This window comes from Hirsutella rhossiliensis (genome assembly GCF_020360975.1).
Source record: "Hirsutella rhossiliensis strain HR02 chromosome Unknown scaffold00009, whole genome shotgun sequence".
NCBI classification, from domain to species: domain Eukaryota; kingdom Fungi; phylum Ascomycota; class Sordariomycetes; order Hypocreales; family Ophiocordycipitaceae; genus Hirsutella; species Hirsutella rhossiliensis.
In genome coordinates, this window is record NW_025408675.1 from 902,420 (window position 1) to 923,797 (window position 21,378).

Consider the following 21,378-nt stretch of genomic DNA (forward strand, 5'->3'; position numbering starts at 1 on the left):
GCAAGGTACTGGTTGAAAAGGAAGGTGCCTGAGGGCGGTGAGATGAGGCAACGTTCAGCGTTGCGAGCAACGACAGACTCCCCGAGAGTGGGCGCCTTTCAGATACAACCATGTGGCCCAAGGGAGAGTGTTGGTTGTAGCTCGAGAATGCGATGTTTCCCGGTGGCGGTCCCACGAGGCTTGCCCCTGATCAAAATGCTATGGCAGTGACAGTGCCGACGAACACCTCGTCTACAATCGACTGGACGCCTCGCGCGTGGTCTTTCTGTCATGTCACCCTACTGGCTTGATTGCACGGCAGCTTCGAGGTATTGCTTTCCGATGCCATCCCCTGAGATGCATGTCCCTACTGTAAATGGATGGGTGGGTGCCAACAGCCGCGCCGGCTGCAGGTTGATATTACACACCCGTCAACCGCCTTATCTTGGGCCGTTGCCAACGACTGGCGATGAGTGGTGATTAATGATCTTCATCTTGTAAGATTGCGTCCAGGTCAAGGGGCTTGGCCCTACAGTGCGTGGTTCAACACCGTCAACGCATCGAGTAGCGCAACCTGATGCCTTGCATGGAGCGTAACGGCTCTGCAAAGCACCAAGACTGGCGGGGGATTATGCTTTTCCATGGCCTTTAGCGGTCCCATGACGCGATCGTCGAATGCCGAGCACACGCATCGTCTTGGCCTGGACGGTAGACGGATGCATCAGTTTTGGTGACGACGAGGAGTTGCCCGGCTGTCCGTAGGCAAGCGACCCATTGTCGGGCTTCGAGCACGACGTCAGCAAAAGACTCGAACTGGTATGCCGGCCCGATAGATTCATGATACACACGCGTTTGCCGTGCAAGATACCCTGAATGGCCATTTCCACCCTGATTGTCTAAAATCCAATCTTGTAAGCGTCTCAGGAGGACTGCCACACCAAGAGGAGGCGCCCCTGAATAGCTGCTCCAGGCACATGGAGATCTTCGGGATGTTTCAGCGAGTGCCTTTGAAGAAGAGCAGGAGAACCTACACACACCCCCATCGGCCCGAACGTCGAGAACCTGAAAGGAATTGCACCGCATCACCGGCCGCCGCTTTTGCCCTAGCATTCTCGGCTACCTCTTCATCCCAAACCAATGGAATAATGAAAGATTGAATATGCTAGGTCACGCAAGCAACGAGGCCCCTGAAGCACAGTGCCCGTTGGCCATTGTACTGTACACGGGCCGCAATCTCCAAGCATCCACGAATTCCATGGACGGCCCTTGGGTTGCTAGCAGAAGATGCCTCGTTACGCATGCACTCACGGCTGCGCCATTGGACGCTGGCCAGAGCTGCGGTTGCGGCTTGAGCATCCGCCACAGGAGGGTTGACAGCCACTGAGCTCGCTGAAACGGGCCTGGCGTAGCCGCTGCCGCTTGCCCTGACTTGTGGGTAGCATCCAATCTAAAGGAGCCCGCCCCCCACGAGGGGGACTCCTTTTTGGTGAATGTACATTTGCATGTACCCTGGCTCTCACCTCTTGCTCTCGGCTTCGCCCAACCTTGCCCTGCCTGATCTCAACAACCGCCGCATCTCCTCCTACAGCAGCTCTTGGCACCGCCTTTTGCCCTGCGCGCTTGTTCTCCAAAGCATCAATCCGCCTTGCTCACATTGCTATCATCTTCTTGTGCGGTCACGTCGTCCCGACATTGACTTGCGTACCCAATTCTCCCTCGAAGCCCTCGACCTCCCCCCTGCCTCTCCCCCACCATGGGCGCCGACATGTGAGTGCCCACGCCCAGCTTGAGCCTCTCCGCGGACGTCGCCCCAAAACTGACTTGAGCGGCGCAGTAACGTTGATGTCCTCATCATTGGTATGGGACCTACGGGTCTCGGGGCCGCCAAGCGCCTGAACCAGATCGTCAGTGCTCACCGCCACGCCCCGAGCCGCAGTCGTCCGCGAGGACGACCAATTCGACGGAGACGACTAACAAGCTTCGCAGAATGGTCCGTCATGGCTAATTGTGGACTCGGCCGACAAGGCCGGCGGTCTTGCCAGCACCGACATCACGCCCGAGGGCTTTGTATGTCCTCTAGTTGCTCCAACAGCGACAATCGAAGCTGTGCGCTGACTCGTTCTCTTCACACAAGCTGTACGATGTCGGCGGCCACGTCATCTTCTCCCACTACAAATACTTCGATGACTGCATCGACGAGGCCCTCCCCAAGGAGGACGACTGGTTCACCCACCAGCGCATCTCCTATGTCCGCTACAAGGGCCTTTGGGTCCCCTACCCCTTCCAGAACAACATCTCCATGCTGCCCAAAGACGACCAGGTCAAGGCCATTGATGGCCTCATCGACTCCGCCATGGAGTGCCGGGTCGCCAACACCAAGCCCAAGAACTTTGACGAGTGGATTCTGCGAATGACTGGTGAGGGCATCGCCGACATGTTTATGCGCCCCTACAACTACAAGGTTTGGGCCGTTCCCACCACAAAGGTACTTCATTTCCACGGCCCCAGTGACGCCGTACGGCGGGCCTTTATTCTGATGCCCTTGTCCAGATGCAATGCCAGTGGCTCGGCGAGCGTGTTGCCGCACCCGATGTCAAGAATGTGACCAAGAATGTCATCCTGAACAAGGTTGCTGGCAACTGGGGCCCCAATGCCACCTTCCGCTTCCCTGCTCGCGACGGAACCGGCGGTATCTGGATCGCCGTGGGCGAGACTCTGCCCAAGAGCAAGAAGCGATTCGGCAAGCAAGGCGAGGTCACCAAGGTGGACGCCGAGAAGAGGATTGTCACTTTCGCCGACGGCAAGACTGTCGGCTACGGCAAGCTCATCAACACCATGGCTGTCGACCACTTGGTTGAAAAGATGGGCAACCAGGAGCTCATTGGCTTGTCCAAGGGCCTCTTTTACTCCACTACCCATGTCATTGGCGTGGGCATTCGAGGAGAGCGCCCCGAGCGCATTGGTGACAAGTGCTGGGTAAGCCGTGTCACGTCTGCCCTTCCAGGTCGCTCGAACTAACGGCGACAGCTGTACTTCCCCGAGGACAACTGCCCCTTCTACCGCGCCACCATCTTCTCCAACTACTCGCCTTACAACCAGCCCCAGGCCGACGCCAAGCTCCCAACCCTCTACCTCGCCGACGGTACCAAGGGCTCCTCCGAGGCCAAGCAGGGCCCCTACTGGTCCATCATGCTCGAGGTATCTCAGTCGTCCATGAAGCCCGTGGACGAGAAGAACCTGCTCAAAGACTGCATCCAAGGCTTGGTCAACACGGAGATGCTCAAGCCCGGGGACGAGGTTGTCTCCACTTACCACCGCCGCTTCGACCACGGGTACCCCACCCCGTCTCTGGAGCGCGAGGGCGTGCTCAAGGAGCTCCTGCCCAAGCTCCAAGACATGGGAATTTACTCTCGTGGCCGGTTCGGCAGCTGGCGATACGAGGTTGGCAACCAGGACCACTCGTTCATGCTGGGCGTTGAGGCCGCGGATCATATTGTCAACGGTGCCGTGGAGCTGACTCTCAACTACCCTGACTTTGTCAACTCTCGGCCGAACAATGAGCGACGCCTGGCCCAGGCTTTCACCTACTCTTAGAGAACCGAGACGGATGACGTGGCCGAGTTGGGGACTCGGGGGTGCGCGCCTCTCCAGGGCGGCGAAAATTAGTGGATAAATGGGACTGGACATGCTTTTAGAGCTGGTTATCTACGGATCTACGGCTGGGCGACAACATTAGAAGCGAAAACGGGTGAAGTTGGTTTGAGAGCAGGACGTGTCGGACTGCCATGTTTCATGGAAGCTCACGCGGTCTTGATATTGGCAGGAGGGCCGAGTTTTCCTGTCGGGCACATCAGCCGTTGGTTCAGATTTGCCGTACAAGGGGCCAAAAGAGGCCATGATAGAACATAGAGCCCGCAGGACCTCTGGAGGCGAGGTTGGAAATTTAGTAGGGAATAAATCTGACTGGTTTGAGCAAGCCGCGGACCGCACGAGGTACCGTGGTACTACATACGTCAGTATTGTCTAGAGGAATGCAAGCCGGCTTAAGTGTAGCGGGCGTTAGGCGGGCGAGAGGGCGGCTCTGCCAGTGACATGACGTCGTACCGAGGCGGCAGAGACAGGGACAGGAACCTCTGGTGTTCGGCTCGGTCTGGTAGATGTGGGCTTTGCGAGGGCATAGCAAAGATGGTTTGCCTCGGTGACAGATGACGATGCTACGCGCATGGCATGGCTACCCGTGAGCTCATTTAGGGGAGTCGGGGTTGTGTGCATGAAGGTGCATCGCTTCCGGTGGGGATGTTTCCTCTTGAACCCCGGCAATCTTGAAATGTGTGCCAGGACGGGAAGCGAGAGCACAGTCCAAGCAGCGTATAGTACGTAGACACGTATACAGTAAGTTAGGCTTGGCCAAGGTAGAGTCAAGACATGGTCGGCGTTTGAACCGGGCTTGTTGCATTCCGCAGGCGATACTCCCGCAGGCGACCATCGGTGCGCGGGGCGTGATTACCTAACACGATACCGGTAAATGCTGTGCAGAGGCGTGCTTGGGGGATTAGCTAAGGCAGGACTACCAGACCTCTTTGGGCCTGGTCTTATTAGCGGCGGAGGGTGCACGCGCCAAGTCGATCCCTCGCGCAGGGCTGCCGGTACTGTACTCAAGCCTCCCCCCGGTTGCAGAAAGGCAGGGCCAAGACGGACAAGTCCTGTCTGTCGCACAAGACGACGCCTCCAAACGCAACGCTGGCGACAACGCGAATCGCCCCTCACCGCGCCTCTCTCTCGTCCCACGGCTCAGCTCGGCGCTGACCCGGCCTGCCCGTCTGCTTCACCAGCAAAGCCGCCACCCGCCGTCTCCCACCGCCGCCACCCGACGTCTCCTACCGCCGCCGGCCGATCGAGGATGGGCACTGCACAAGGACTGATATTGCCACCGTCGTCGACCGCATGAGCGTCTCCGCCTCGAAGCGCTACCCCAAGCGAGGCGTCCTCTCCGACCGCGCGTCATCATGGACGCCGTCGTCCTCGTCCCCGACCACGTGCTCGACCCTCCTCCTCCGCCCCCGCCGCGGCTCTACGAGCGGCTTCGCCAAATCGCCGGCTACACGTGGGATGAGTCCAAGCCACCCTTCCACTCCACCTATGACTTCTGGTGAGTTCTCTACAGTCCCCTCTGGCCCCAGGTTTCTCGAGGATTCATCTGCCGGATGCCTTGCTGTCGTGCCACCCTTTGCGAGGGGCAAGTCGAGACTGACTCGAGTCGACATACTCATTCGCGAATAGGCACGTTTTCGGGACAAGAATCGTCTCTCCCATGTGCCCGACGCCGAGTTCGCATCCCAATGAATCACTAGCCGGCTCACTGACGAGGCTGCAATCCGGACGACCGTCGCCATCCGAGAACGGGAATCATGCTCCGTTCGACGATCTTCCAGGCCGGACATCCGCGCCGCAACACCCCCCTACTCCCGCCCTTTCCATCATCTCGCCCGAGGCGTCGTGCGCCAGCGAAGAGCCAGTAGTAGCCCGGATCTCGTACCACGCTGTGCGAGAAGAGCGAGCCTTTCAGATCGCAAAGAGCGTGACCGCAACCGCCGATCCCAATGGGGACCACATCGTCAAACCTCTCGACCTCATCAGGCTGAGCCCCATCCCGGGTGACCGTGGCGTCATCGTCGTCGCTATTTATGCGCACCCTGGCCACAATCTCCTCTACGACGTTCTCGACATGGGCCCGGCGTTTTACACGGCGCGAAAGGAGCACGACGAATACGTTTCGTACCATAGCAAGGCTCTTGGGCTTCGACCGCCAATCAACCTGGAGTACTTTCTCGACTTTGCCATTGGTGCAGCTCAGTGCCTCGAGATTCTCCACCACGGCCAAGGCATGATCCACGGCGAGATCCGGGGCGACGCGTTCCACTTCAATGCCGAGGAGAACAAGGTCAGGATTGTCTCTTTCGGCTCTGGCGTTCGGTCATTCGAGCACGGCTTGACGAGCACGGGCTGGTCCACGCTTTCCAGGGAGGTTGGCGCCAAGAATAAGCTCCTCTACATCAGCCCCGAGCAGACTGGTCGAATGCCCGCCGAGCCGGACACGCGGACCGACATCTACTCGCTCGGAGTCCTGTTATGGACTCTCTTGGCGCAACAGCCCGTACACAGCGGAGACTCCCCGCTCGACATAGTCCAGGGAGTACTCGGTCGGCGCATCCCAAACGTGGCCACCGTGCGAATGGACATTCCCGACGTTATAGGACGCATAATCCAAAAGTGCACCGCCAAGAACGTCACTGAACGCTACCACTCGGCCAGCGGCCTTCGCTATGACTTGGCCAGAGTCCAACAGCTTCTCAGCGACGGCGATTCGTCCGCCCTCAGAGACATGATGATTGGAACAAAGGACGTGTCTTCCTTTTTCATGCTGCCGTCCTCCATGATTGGGCGGCACGGAGAGATGGACAGTCTCATTCAGGTCATCGATCGCGCCTCCAGGTCGCACGCAGTGCACACCAAAGGTGCTGCGAGTCGATTTCCCGACGGCTCATCTCTGGCCAACGAAGCCGCCACGGCCGATGATATGTCCAGCGGAGCAAGCTCAGTAGACGGCACCAATCGCAGAAGCGGATCCTTTGCCCACACGACATCTTCAGAGCCCAAGCTGCCGCGAAACAGCATCCATCCGTCTCTCTTCTCCGACACAAAGACCCTTTCCAACGAAACCATATCTTCCTGCCACTCCGGTGCCTACTCCCGACTGCCGCGACCTTGGGAGCGCCACCAGTCCATGTCTGCAGAAACCGTCAGTGCCGCTGATAGCACGGGCTATGAATCTGCGCGCCCCGGCCCGGCCGAGTCGTCCGTTGGGTCCAGTCTGCCGCGACAGCTGGGATCTGCCAAGTTTCGACGCCGAGGGCACTGCGAGATCGTGACCCTTGAGGGCGCAGGCGGCCTCGGAAAGAGCAGCTTGGTTCAGAGTGTGCTCCCGGAGGCGCGACGGCGCGGATATTGCGCGACGGCCAAGTTTGATACTGCTAGAAGAACAGCATTCGGACCATTGCTTAAGCTGCTGTCGTCTCTGTTCAAGCAGGTCTGGGGAGAGAGAAACACGGAGACGGCGTTCCACCAGGGCCTGAAGCAGTACGTCCGCCCGGTATGGCCCATGCTCCACCGAGCACTTGGGCTTCCCGAGTTTCTACTGGGCCCCCCCGAACCGGGGTCTTCCAAGTCCACGTCCGCGCAAAGCTCTGGAGCCCGGTGCAATGGCCGATCAGCGACGAAGCGCCGAGGGTCCTCGTCCCCAGGATGCTCCCCCGCGCCCTCGGCGCCCAACCCAAATATGCCGCAACAAAGCTCGCAAGACTACCTCTGTGCTGGCACAGCGACCAAAACCACCCGTCTCATGAACACTTGCCTCGATATCCTTCGCGTCTTCACGACGCACAAGTTCATAACCTTTTGTCTCGACGACGTCCACTTTGCCGATGATGAGTCCTTGGAGCTCATCAGTCAGATCATTGGTGCCAAGATGAAGATGGTCATCATCATGACCTACCGCCCGGAAGAGCTCTCGCGGGAAAGGATGGAGAGGATAATCTATTCCTCGGATGCAGACGGTACTGGCGCCGCAGGAACAGCTTATTTCGTAGTATGCTGACAGCAATGCAGAAATCCATCGGAACAATCGTCCTGCAGTAACCAGGATCACACTCTCCCCGTTGAGCGAGGACGACATACTCGAATATGTCTCGACTCTCCTGTCACGGCCAAAAGAAGAAGTGTTGCCTTTGGCGCTTGTCATTCAGTCCAAGACGGCCGGGAACCCTTTCTACATGCGGGAGATGCTGAGTGCGTGCCACCGCAAGAAATGCATCTGGTACGACTACCGAGATAGCCAGTGGCACTATGACCTGGACCGGCTGTTTGCCCAGTTTCAAGGCGAGAAGGACTATGACGTTCTCGACACAGGATTCATCACGCAACGCCTGAGCGAATTGCCTCCTGCGGCTCGAGCAGTCTTGGCCTGGGGGGCTCTCTTGGGCAACTCGTTTTCCTTTGAGCTCATAGCGCGGCTGATGGGAGGGGAGTTCGAGTACGACGACGACCTCGAGAACTGCTGCGAGGATATTCCGCGATGTCCGTTCTCCGAGAGAGAGGCCATCGCTGGCCTGCAGGCCGCGATCCAAGCCTACATCGTTGTGCCAAGCGAGACCGACGACCGCTTCCGCTTTGCGCATGATCGCTACATTCACGCCTCGGCGGCCTTGAAGGAGTGCAACGCTCGACGGATGCACTTCATCATTTCGCAGACACTCCTCAAGTACTACGGCGTGGAGTCGAGGCAACGTGACAGTACCGCCTCGCACATATGCGAGGCTGTCAGCATCATCAGACGCCGCGTGCCCGTCCGCCGAGAATTTCGCAAGCTGCTGACGGAGTGCGCCCAAGCTGCGACGGAGAACGGCGCCCGACCAACGGCCGCAAAGTACTACAGTGCAGCGATAGACCTGCTGCAGGTTACGCCCTGGGTCGATGGCGCCGAGGACGTGACGTACGAAGAAACGATGCAGCTTCACCTTCGGTCGGCGGAATGCTACTTGTTTATGGGCCAGCTCCCGGCTGCCAACGATCTCTTGTCCATCATCTTCGCCAACGCGAGGACCCCGATTGACAAGGCGCCGGCGTACGTGCTGCAGTCGCGGATATTCGCACAGAATGGCAATGCCTTGGCCGCCTTCATCTCTCTCAAGGAGTGTCTGGCTGCTCTTGGCGTTTCCCTAGGTGACGAGCCAACGTATGAGAAGTGCGACGAGTGGTTTGAGAGACTCACGACGCAAATCCGGCAAATGGATCGTTCGGCGCTCTCAAAGCCCACCAAGTCGAGCGAAGCCATCATCGCGTCCATCGGTGCCGTGTTATCGGAGACGGCAAGCGCCGCGTGGTGGAGCGACTGCCTGCACTTTTACCACCTGACGCTGGTGATGCTCGAAGTGCACCTTAGCCGGGGCGCGTTTCCGCAGTCTGGCATGGCCTTTTTGAACCTGGGCGTCGTCGCCTTGTCTAGGTTCAACATGACTCAGTTCGCCGTGGAGCTGGGGTCCATTTGCCAAGACATGCTCTACCAGCCTGGAGACGCCTTCACAATCGCGCGGGGTCAGATGATGCACGCCTGCTGCATCGGCCACGTCCAATACTCCGTGGCCCTAACCGTAACCCAGTTGGAAGACGTCATTGAGATGGCGTCGGTAGGCGGAGACCGCATGTCAACCATACTGAGTTACGGGCTCTGCGCACAGGCGAAGTTTTTCGCGAGCGAGAACTGTGCGGACCTCGAAGGCTTCTGCCATTACGGCTGCGAAGACATTCCCAACTGGTCCTTTGACACTCGAGGCGGCGCCCTCCTTGTCGCAATCAGGCAGACGTGTCGAGCGCTACAAGGCAAGACACAGGTCCACGATGCCGTTGGCGTGCTGAGCGATGAGCAGCACGACGGGCTTGCGTACAAGAGCTGGCTCACGAGCCAGACCCAGGAGAGCAACCGGTCATCGCTCTTTTACGAGGGCATGGAGCTCGTTGCCTTGTTCTTGTTTGGTCATTACGAGCGCGCTGTCGAGATTGGAAGGAAATGCTGCGAGCTGCTTTCCATGCTCTGGTCGGCGCGGAACAGCAGACTCATACTGCTGTTTCATGGCTTGGCTCGGACCGGCCAGCTGTTGAGGCGAATGCAGGACCCCCGCTATCAGTCAGAAGATTTCTCTGCCCAGACAGACGAGATGGTGGCAGAGTTGCACCGCTTTGTCAAGATGATGGTGGACTGGTCAGCCGTTTCCGACGTCAATTACCGCTCGTGGTCACGGCTGCTCGAGGCGCAGATAGCGGAACTGTCGGGGGAGCACGGCCAGGCCATCCAGCACTACGAGGAGGCCCTGGACCACGCAGCCGAGCAGGACTTTGTGTTCGAGGAGGCGCTTGGGAATTACCTCATGGCGGGATTCTTCATTCGGAGAAAAGCCAGGAGGTCCGCTCGCGCCGCACTGCAGGACGCTGTCGGCCTCTACCGGCAGATAGCAGCGACCGGCGTGGCCGAGGCTATTGAGAACGAACACAGCTTGCTGCTGCACGGCCCGACGCGGAACCATCGGACAGTTGAAGTCGGCATCCAGACCGACTTCGTTGGCGATGCCTCCTCTGTCCAATACCGACCCGTCAACGGAGAAGACGCCGACGAGTTGAGACAGTTTCCGACAAACGCCATGTCTGACCTGAAGGGTGATCGCATCGGGGCTTGGAGAGGCTCCATGAACATGCAGACCGAGGACGGCGCTGGGCTGCCTGCTCTCGATATGATCGATCTGCATGCCATTCTGGTGTCCTCGCAAGTCATCTCGTCAGTCTTGCAGGTGGAGGAGCTGCTCAAGACCATGTGCGATGTGATCCTGCAGACGTGCGGGGGCTCCGCGACGCGGGCTGCCATTGTCGTCCAGGAAACAGACGCGGACTCGTGGTGTGTTGCCGCGAGTGGCAACCCGGAGAGGGGGGCATCGGCGCACAAGCCGGGCCTGCCGCTCGCCGGCACGTCGTTGATTGCGGAGAACGTGGTGCTGTACTGCACGCGCTTTCTCGAATCCGTGTTCATCCCGGACCTGCTCGCCGACGAGAGGTTCGGCAACGTCAACGAGGCATGGCTGCAGAGAAACCCCGTGGGCAAGGCCATCATTGCCATCCCAATCTGTCACGGCACGAAACCGCTGCTCGGCGTCTTGTACCTCGAGGGCGAGCCGGGCTCTTTCACGGACCGCAACGTCACTGTCCTACAGCTCCTTGTGAACCAGATTGGTATCAGCTACTCCAACGCCTTGTCGATGAAAAACGTGGAGAAGATATCGGCCGAGAATCGATCCATGGTGTCGGTGCAGAAACGGGCTCTCGCCAAGGCCCTGGAAGCCGAGATGAAGGCCAAGAATGCCGAGGCCGAAGCCAAGCGAAACGTCAAGCTGGCGGAAGAGGCAGCCAAGGCCAAGTCCATCTTTCTCGCCAACGTCTCTCACGAGCTGCGGACCCCTCTCAACGGCGTCATCGGCAATTCGGAGCTGCTCCGGGACAGCAACCTCAACAAGGAGCAGCTGGAGATGGCCGACTCGATTCGTGTGTCGGCCGATTTGCTGCTGACTGTCATCAACGACATATTGGACTTTTCCAAGATGGAAGCCGACAAGATGAAGCTGTACATCATCGCGTTCAATCCGGAGGAGATGGTTCGCGAGGTCGTGCGGGCCGTTTCCTACAGCAACCGGGAGAAGACGTCGAAGAAGAACGTCAAGATTGTACAGGACATCAATCTGCCCCCCATGCTCATCTTCGGGGATCCCATTCGCCTCCATCAAGTGCTGGGCAACCTCATAGGCAACAGCCTCAAGTTCACCGAGGATGGATCCATCACGATCGGCGCTCGGCTTGACTCGGAGACGAGTGAGAAGGCTACACTGACGTTTTGGGTGCGGGACACGGGCATCGGCATCCCGCCACAGCAGCTGGCGAAGCTCTTCCAGCCATTCAGTCAGGCGGACGCTAGCACGGCGAGGAAGTACGGGGGAAGCGGCCTTGGACTGAGCATTTGCAAGTCACTCATTGAGATCATGATGAAGGGAAAGATCCAGCTGGAGAGCGAGGAGACGGTGGGGACAACGGCCTGGTTCACTGTTGCGTTTGACAAGGCCAAGCCCGACGTCTCGGCGGGCGATGCACAGTCAAAGTCGTCGCCACCCATCGATCGATACTCGGCGACGACCTCGGCCTCGGAGCGGGCCGCGTCGCCGAACCCGTTCCTCGACCTAACGCGGATGTGCAAGGAGGACGTCCGCATCTGCGTCGCCGAAGACAATCCGATCAACCAAAAGATTGCCATACAGTATGTCCAGCGGCTGGGCTACACATCCGTCAGCGCATACGAGAACGGGATAAAGGCGGTCGAGGGGCTGCGACAGAAGGCCAAGGAGGGCAAACCCTACCACATCGTCCTCATGGACGTTCAGATGCCCGTGCTGGACGGGTACGAGGCCACCAAGCTGCTCCGGAAGGACTCGATCGAGGCGGTTCGCAAGGTGCTGGTGATTGCAATGACGGCCTCGGCCATTCAGGGTGACAGGGAGAAGTGCTTGGCGGCCGGCATGAACGACTATCTTGCCAAACCCGTGCGCTCCGAGGTGCTCAAGCGGAAGCTAGATGCATACGTCAACAACGCGGTATGGTGGTTTCCCTCGACACGTGAAGAGCGCGTTGGATGCTGACTACACGTAGAGGCCCAGCTTGCCTGAGGTGGCTCGAGAGCCCCCGAGCCCCTTGACTATACCCGGGCCAGTCACCAATGGACCCCTGATCCCGTCTCCGAAAGCATCCCCGCCGGCGAAGGTTAGCATAACAGTCTCGGACTCCATTTCGGGCGACGCCAACTACAACGTGCCCCTGGACTCGCCCCCTCTTGCCGACAATGGCCCCGCCTCCAGCGCGCAGCAGTCGGCGCCAATGGCGATGCCCATTCGTGGAGAATTGGCTCACGACGGCAGGTTGTCGTGCACGAACCAGGCACCCAACGGGAGCCACGCCATGGCGAAGCCTCAGAAGAGGCAGGCCTTCAAAGGGAGCAAGGGTCGGGGCAACAGCGAGACGACGACTGAGAAGCCTCCCGTCGATGACGGATCCCCGGGCATGCTGACCAAGAAGGTGCCTCAGCAAGCTCCGCAAACTCCAAGCAAAACAAAGCCGGGGCAACGTCAAGACGCCGTGACGGCCACGCAGAAATCGCCGACCCGGTGATGAGAGCACACCGCAGGGCGGCCTGGCGAGGGTTGCTCTGAGCTCCTACGACTTGATGAAAGCAAGCATGGCAGTTGTTTTTCCACTTCTTCCCACCTCACTTTCTCGGGAGACTAGACCTCCTGGCCACGGCCTTGTACGACTCGCACACCGTACCCGGTAACTAGACATTTGATGATATACGACCAACAAGCAGGGAGCGCACAAGGCTGGGAAAAGTTGCGTTTTCAGCTCACCCCTTTTCCTCCCCACTTGTTGCCCTTGACTGTGCTCCGATTTGCGTCTTTACTGTATATTTATCTATTTATCCAAGCGTCATGATAGAGGGGTAGAAGTTATTATCCAGGGAGAGTTGCATCATTTCACCCTCTTCCCCACATGTTCACGCATTACTTTTACTGGCTCCACGGGGACGTCTCCTTTTTTTCCAGTTAGGAGCGGCTTACGACCAGAGCCTTTGGTTGGCCCCCAATCAACAGATCTTGGCTGGTGTCGTACGAATCGAACCCGCCCTCGCGTCCCTTTTGTAAGGGCCGTGGCACCTTGCGGTCCTCGGGCAGTTTGGTCGCCGAGTAGTGAGATGCGTGTCCATGGGGCACGATGGAGACTGAGGACACTTCGGGTAGGCCGTGGAATACCCCCTCTTCGTTGCCGCTTTGGCCTGGCGGGCGGACGGGCGTGGTTATAAGTCCGGTAGATAGATGGGGACCCGTCAATAGTGACGCATGATTGGACGGCTTTTCTTGTCGACTTGGCTTGGTACTGTCCGCTGCTTCCGGCAGTCTGTATAGGAGATGCATCGGCAGCGCGTGTGCATTCTTTCAGCATGAGGGGGGTGCCGACCGGGCATGTGAAAGCGTCCTCTGTGTGGTTGCAACCAGAGTTGTGCCGTGTTTACTCGGCAGATGGAGACGATGCGGAACGGGGCTGCGCCTCTGCTTTCTTTTCTCTTTTCTCTCCTCTTCCTCCTTCGTTGGTCTGTTTCGCTTCGTCTCCCTTTTTCCAAGTGGAAGAAGGAAGGGTCCTGTCTTGACCGGTCCCCCTGAGCTTGGCACCAGGGAGGGGGATGCGGAAACGACCCGTATATGAGGGGGATGAATCGATGCCTCCATTTTCCTGTATGTTTTATGTATATGACCAAGCGTAGACTCGGTTATATGCATGCCTGTGAGCGTGAGTGTGTCCACGAGACATGAACCTTCGTGTGGTGGTGGTGTCTGGTATGGTTTGGAGTGAGGGGATATGCATCTCACGATTACGCACGGGAAGGATGGGGCATGATATAGGCAGGGAGGGGCATTATAGAGCTGCCGCACGGATTACGCAACAATGCCGTCCTTTGAATCTGCCCCTCTCTCTTCTCTTGCTCTCGTGGTCCTGGAGATAAGAGCTGTCATGGTGGTGGTATGAAATGGACCGGGACGTGGCATCTTCAGAATCGGGAGAGAGGAGGGGAAGGAGGGGAAGAATGAGATGGAGAGGTTTGAAGAGCCGAATACATACGGCAGACAAAGGGAAGGCTTTGGCTGCTTCCCGAAACCGATGCGGGACGTGGAGGAGGGACGTGGAGGAGGGACGTGGTGGTGGATCTCGGTGTCGAGCAGAGACGGGAAGCGGATGGCACCCTGCGAGGACCGCCTGATCCATCAAGCCATCTGTGTTTGTGTGAGTGTGAGTGTAATGGAGTGATGAGGGTGTCAGCTGGATTTATACATATATGCTCTCCATCTGCATACAGAAGCTTGTCTGCCTGTGTGGCATATATATGTGTGTGTAGATATATATATATATATCTCACACACACATATAGAATAGAACTATTTACTATCCAATACGTCACAGGCCCAAGGACGGCACGTCGCCATGACACTTCGATGGCCGAGCCTCGTGCTCATCTGAAAGGGAGCACAATGGCCGCGCGTGAGACGACGTGGGCGTCAACAGGTCCGGACGCTTTGGCTACGGGGAGCAAGCCGGCAATGACGGGGGAAGGACCAAAGTGAGGTGGAACAGACGAGGCCTCGTGACCGCTCATACGCCCCGACTCCCTTGGTCTAGCCGTTGTGCGTTCTCGGGCTTCTCTTTTGGCGATGGCAAGATAGATGAACAAGGGGAGGAGGGAGGCTATAAGTAGCAGCCATCGGAGGAGTCCAGCGCATGCGCACAGGGGTATGCATGTCACCTCTTGGGATGCGCATCATCCGCTCTCGGGGCATCATGCCCAGACGGACCATTCTTTTCAGGACCTGGAGGGGGGGAGGGGGATAGGGTTGCAAGCGTTGAAGGGATTGCCCGCTACTGTATGTGGATGCAGGCCTCGATGCAGGCCGTTGTAAGCAGGTGTGTGGGAGTGGCATATTCAAGGGATGTGTGGGAGCCATATAACTGCCTGATACTTGGCACCGTTAGGCAGAATCTAGAGACGCGCATGTATACCGCTATTATGCTGCATCTAGGTATATATATGTGTGTGAGAGAGAGTGGGTGTACGATGGTATGGTGTGTGTGTGTCCATGCAGACAGTTGAGGATGCTGCACCGACTCGGAGCCAAGCTGAAAGACGGTAGACGAGCGGCCGAGTATTCGTAGCCTGTAGGAAGCGTCAGAAGACGAAGATCGAGACTGGAGGCTTGTAAAAGCCGCGATCCTAACAACATCCCAAGCCTGAACTGGAATCCTAGAGGCTGCTGCAAGACCAACGACACATGTAGGCCACCCTCCCCTACCAAGGAACCCAAAGCCCTCACCCTCCATCTTGCAAGCTCCGCCAGCCATTCATTCGTGTTTCTTTGCCATTGCCGTTCCCGCCTGCAGCCAGCCTCCAATGCTTCCCTCCGCTTCGCGCTCGGGGGGCCAGTCCGGCCGCCCGTCCGCCTCTCCCCACCCCCCTTGCCTTGCCAGGACCATGGGAGAGACAGGAAAGGAGGGAAAATTACCCGATGCCCATGCTCTATGCATCCGACACGACGCACACAAGCTTTCGGGGCGCGGCAGGGAAGGCTTGGCAGAAGGGCTTGCTTGCATGTTTGGGGCAGGGGCGGGATGCCAGAAAGGGGGGAGTGCTCTAAAGAGAGGGAGAAGGAGGAAGAGAGAGAGTTACAAAGAAGGGGGCCAGGTGGCGGGAAAGGTGGACCAAGAAGAGGAAGAGACGACAGAGTGGAAACCGGCATGCAAAAGTCCCGGCTCGACTCATCGTTCCCATCGGCAAGCCCCTTGGCCGTCCTGCTTAGCCCCAACCAAGAATGGACTCTCAGCCTTTTTACTCTGCCCTGCCCTCCACGTACCAACACATGTAAGCAACGACGCGTATGGACATGGGCACCTATATAGGCGAAAAGCTCAGCCGTGCCACAGCATTGGTCCGTGGACACACGGCAGATGGAGGATGCGACGGAAACTTGGCAAAGGGACGACACGACAGGGCGAGGGGGAGACGACCGCCCGCGTGGCCGGAGGCTCCGAGCCCGGACCGGTCCAGACCCTCCGGACGCTTCGGGAGGCCAAGCACACGTCCGACGGCTCTCTCTCCATGGTAGTTGGCGTTGGAGGTTGCCCAGGAAGCCCTGACGCGGAGAGCATGTCCCGGAGCTTGTTTCCAGTGACGCAAGGGGGGGAGGGCGGGGGGAGTGCTGTCCCTTGTTGGTATACAAAGAGTCACGAGAGAGAGAATTGTGCTAGAGTGAGCAAGAAAGCCATGTGGGCACGACAGCGTCTGCCCGACGGATGCCTGCCTGTACGCACTGCCGTGTCCGCGCGGGTGCTGGCGATGGGACGAGGCGTCTCGGGAAGGAAGCGTTGGCAACGAATCAAACGGCAAGGTTCAAGGGGGCGATGCGAGGTGAGAGCAAGATAGGAACAGGCTAGCAGAGCGAGAGGGCGAGACGGAGAGAGAGATGTGAGGTGGGTTGACCGAGGGTCCGAATCCCCGGCCCCGGGGCCTTTGGGCACGGGCCGATGGGTCGGAGGGAACGATGGATACACGCACGCCTATAGACCAGACCGGAGAAAAAAGAAGGATAGGAAGAGATGGAAGGTGAGGGGCGTGGATCGGGAAGAGGACTGACGGGACGTGGATCCTCCCCGGCTTCTGCCTCCTGTCCTTCGGCCTCGACCTTGCTGTCCTCTCGACGCCTTCTGGTCGGGGGTTGGCACAGCCCTCGCACGGCATGAACAAGACGCAACCCGCAAAACACACGATACGAGCAACTCACGTGGTGTATCCCTCGTGACAAGCAAAAGGGGGATCCTCTTCCTCCTCTCCCGCCCCGTCTCCGGCCTCGCCAGCGAGTCGATGGGAAAACAGGCGAAAAGCTGCCAAGTTGCAAGCCGAGGCCTCTGCACATTGGACGTATATACGTATATATATATCAACGTTTATGTCTACCTACTTTCGACATCATGGTTTGGGTTTCAGCATAGTTTTGCTCCTCTCCCTTTTGAGCCCTCTTTTCCCGGTTTGGCTCGGAAATTTCCCGTGGGGGTTTTTCTGCACGTGTGTGCGCGCGTTGCATGACGGGTGGTGAGTGGTGCACGCGTGCCAAAAGCGGGAAATGCATGGGGGCGAGGGATTACCCGCTCGGGCAACTCGGCAGAATCGTGCCCGAGGCCGCGGCGGAGGAAGGGAAATGGGCGTTGCAAAGAGGCAGTTTTCAAGTTTTCGACGCCATGAAGGGGGGGGGGGATGTCGAGGAGGGAAAGGAGGTGTTTTGCTGCTGCTGCTGCTGCTGCTGCTGCTTGGTGTTGAGCTCGAATTTGCGGGTTGGGAGAGACTTGGTTGTGAGGGTGAAGAGAAGAGGCCTCGGAGAGGGATAGAGGGCGGAGAGAGGAACCAGAGAGGTTAGGGTGTTGTACGCATACTCACATGCAGATGTGCGCACATGTCAGACGGACACGTCAAAGCTGTGTTATCAATCTGCCGACTAGCTTTTCCGGGCTGATTATCGAGAGGCAGAGGCAGAGTGGGATGGAGATGGCGAAGCCGCAAGGGGGGACTGGAGTGACCAAGTTGGACTATATCTGTACATACCTAACATGTACACGCTGTAACTTGACGTACAAGTGTAAACGGCTGCTTCATTAGACAAACTGCAATATTCAACGGACAGACCAGCTCCGTCTCCGTCTCTCTACCCTCCTGACCGGCTCTCCTCCTGTTGCTAGGAATCCTTCCCTTGTATCCGTACGCTTATAGGCTGGCCCCGTGTGGGACAAGTACATGTCGGTAGCACGCTGGTGTCGCCGTTGATTCTTGGCTGCCCTCGTTTCGGATAATAAGCCACGGTTCCACCGTCCCGCCGTTGGACACATGGGTCTCTCTTGGCTCGGTGCCAGGCCAGGTCTGGGCCTAGCGTGGGGGTACCCTGTCTGTATACAAGCAAGGTAGAGATGCCGAGCCCCAGCATAGCCGTCCTCGGTGTTGGTATATTTTGGAGGGTACTATGCATACTGGCAGGCACAGCACACCGCAGAGGAAGAAGGAGAAGAAGAAGAAGAAGAAGAAGATGATGATGATGAAACAGATGAGATGAGGGTCAGAGCGAGAAAATGAAGTGCTTTGCAGAAGCTCGACCTTGGTTGTGGCGGCTCTGCAGCCTCCATCTGGGTAGCAGCCAAGTGGCCAAACAACAAGGAAACAACAAGACCTCTCCGTCTGTATGAAGCATGCATGTGCATGTATAGGTAAAAGTACACGCGCACACACACACACACGCCACAGCAGCAGGTGGGCGAGCTCAAGCTTTCCCAGCCCTCCCTCCCCCTTCAGCCCACGTGCTGCCCATTCCTCGCAATGCGGAGCAAATAGACGGTTGCATGTACATCGACGAGGTTTTACTTTGCCCTTGGCACAGTCCTGCGCGCTGATCCAAGAGAGACTGGCGCCAGCGTAGCTCGCAGCGTCGAAAGCGCAATATTTCCGTCACCGCCTCAGGCTAGATGTGCATGCACTTGCATACATGGCCAGGCATCTTCTTCTCGAAGCAGACAAGGTACCTCGCTGGCCAACGCCTCGATACATAAAAACTCCGTAGTCTTTGCCCCTTTGAGCCAAAGGTGCCGCCTCGTCCATTCGACTGGCACCCCCCTTGCTCACCGAGCCGCCACAGTGGACGAGAACCTGACTAAGAGATAAAGGAGGCCTCTTTAGTGCAGCGCTAGCCCACTCTCGCCTTCAGCTTCAGCTTCCTTGATGGCATGCACCAGCCCAAGATTGGATGCCGCCCGCCCTATCCCGCCTGTGCCGAGCCCTCCTTGTCGCTCGACACTATGCCATTGCATTCGTAAACGGCCACTCTTGTCCTCCCTCGTCATGGCACAAGGGTCCGGGAAAGAGGGCGGGGCCAAAGGAAATTCAAAAAAAGGAACCGCCATGGACCGACCGTGGGCGGCGTGTTTCAGATGGAGCCCGCCGCCGCCGATGCCGTTAGTTGAGCCGGCGCCGGCCCCGTCTAGACCACCCCAGCTCGGCACAAGCAAGCTACTGCGCCGGTGGCGGGTCCGGCGGCAAACCCCTCCCCATGATTCCCAGCAAGCCGGGTTGGCTGTCCGCGCCACGGCCCTGCCGCTCGTTTTGTTTCCCATGTCATCCAGCATGCTTCTGGGCACTGTGTACTGACCATGCTCTTGGGGGCCCATCCGTGATATCGAGCACCGACAATGCGCTGTCTGCATGGCCCGGACATTCCGCGTGCAACTCCCAAAATGGGAGCAAAGGGAAGGGAAAAAAGAAAGGGCACGGCAAAGGGCACGTACAGACAGACTGCATGCGTCGTGGGCGTCTGCACGTAATAAAGGCGCCGAGGGCAAGGGGGAGAGTCAGACCGGAGCACAAGATTTGGTTAATGTCGTGTAACCAGATAATGGTGAGGATAAGCGTCGGCCTAGCATGGATGGCCATATGCCAATTTGGGCAAGTAATTAAGCTTGCCGGGCCGCTTCTTCACCGCGTGTTTCGGCTAGTCGTAGATCAGCCGTTTGGTCACCAGAGTCAAAAACGTGCGCCCGTCTCAGATGGGCTGTCTTGGCCACGCGACGCTGCTGATGCAAACGCCGTCCAAGGGCCTCGCAAGTGCCGCCGCTCCCCCGACGTGGAAAAAGCGGTGGCCACGGGAGGGCTCTCTGGATGCAACGGTGGATGGGTCGGTTGGTCCGCCACAGCCGACGCTGTTGATACAGAGCAGTCGACTCCGTATGCAGTAAGCCGCCCCGGTGGCAAGACGGCCCACGGGGGCTGATTCATCATCAAACCTGTCTCTGCCCCTTTTCCCCCATGTCGTCGGCCAGGTGAGGCCCTCGCCGCGGCCTCAGCGCCTGGGGGCGACGGTTGATTGAGGCAGGGTTGGCGGCCAGGACGAACCGGTCGGTCAGGCCTGTAGCTGGGGTTAATGAATGGATGGCCAAGCCACGGTGCAACGGTGCACTCCCACCTCGCCTGGCCTGGCTGCTGGTCAAGAGCTCTCGCGTGGCCTGTGCAGCCGGGCGCGATGGCTGCAAATTGCTTGGTTCTGGTGGCGAGTCACGATGGAGTGGTGAAGACGAGAAAACTTGGCCAAGCCGGTCGAGGTTGTCGGCCAGTACCTGGTACGCGGTGGAGCCGTTGTGCGCTGGGAGCTTCGCACCCGCTCTAGACTTGCAGGCATGTATTCACTACCCGGGCATACGGTACCTAGTAAGGTAGGTAGGGCACACGATGTTGAGCGAGCGTCCACTCACCGTGCAGCTAAATGCTTTGTACTTTACCGGGTACTGGATACCCACACACACCAATCCTTCCTTCCCTGGCTCAGATCCCCAGGTATGTACCTGCTGATTTAGACTCAGCAACCAGGCAGGCTCCATGGAAGAAACAGGGCAAGCCTTGCCGGGGGGTTGCTCTTGACTCTTTCTTTTGTCCTTGTCCCTTGTCCACGTCAGTCATCAGCAGCCAGCCTCTGCCTCTCTCTCTCTCTCTCTCTCTCCTCTCCCGTCGTCTCTCCGTCGACTCTCCCCTCTCCGTCGCCTCTCTCTCCTCCCCTCGCGTCTCGTCCCGTTTCCCTCGGCCCGTTGGCCGCCGCCGCCGCCGCCCAACTACCTAACGTCGAGTTTGCTCGTCTCGTTCCTCCGCGCCCGACGTACTCCGTACACCCATGGCCTACTAGGTATTCATGCCCAGGGAGGGGGCCGTGGTTGGCTCAACCTGGTCTGCGGGTCCCTCGCTAGCAAGGGAATGAATGCCCTTCGAGACGCTTCTCTAGCCGCGCTTTTCTCTCTCATTAGGCGCGCGCGCTTCGTCGTCGCTCTCTTGCTTTTCAACAGCCACCTGCCGCCGCCCCTCCTACTTATACATGCGCCATCCCCTCCCCTCACGCGTCGTCCTGCTTCGTATTCGTTCGTACGCACATAGCGTACAGTACACGCCTTTGCCCATCCGCATCTCGTACCTGGATCTTCCCCTCCCAGGCCAGCTGCCGCCGCGCCTCTGCCGCCTCACCTCTGGTCCCGTCCATGCCCAGATGCAACACACCCACCCCCCTTCCCTCGACTCCCTAATCAGGCCATTCCTTCTGATACACCCCCGGGGCAACTAGTCAATTCAGCCGGGCTCGGCCGCTG

The 21,378-nt window shown here is 58.5% G+C and overlaps 2 protein-coding genes across 2 annotated transcripts; both read left to right on the top strand.

The window, feature by feature from the left end:
* Nucleotides 1-1,732: 1,732 nt before the first annotated feature.
* HRG_08020 (NAD(P)-binding rossmann-like domain-containing protein) lies at nt 1,733-3,573 on the top strand (the record flags this gene model as incomplete). The annotated part of the gene is made up of 6 exons (XM_044866491.1): nt 1,733-1,746; nt 1,814-1,883; nt 1,966-2,046; nt 2,114-2,464; nt 2,530-2,955; nt 3,007-3,573. The coding sequence occupies 6 exons, from the start codon at nt 1,733-1,735 to the stop codon at nt 3,571-3,573; spliced, it is 1,509 nt and encodes a 502-aa protein (XP_044718380.1).
* A 1,412-nt stretch (nt 3,574-4,985) lies between these two features.
* Nucleotides 4,986-12,789, top strand: HRG_08021 (histidine kinase-, DNA gyrase b-, and HSP90-like ATPase domain-containing protein; the record flags this gene model as incomplete). The annotated part of the gene is made up of 6 exons (XM_044866492.1): nt 4,986-5,128; nt 5,260-6,946; nt 7,106-7,592; nt 7,645-11,912; nt 11,961-12,218; nt 12,274-12,789. 6 exons carry the CDS (start codon nt 4,986-4,988, stop codon nt 12,787-12,789), a joined length of 7,359 nt encoding a protein of 2,452 aa, XP_044718381.1.
* Between the last annotated feature and the right edge of the window lie 8,589 nt (nt 12,790-21,378).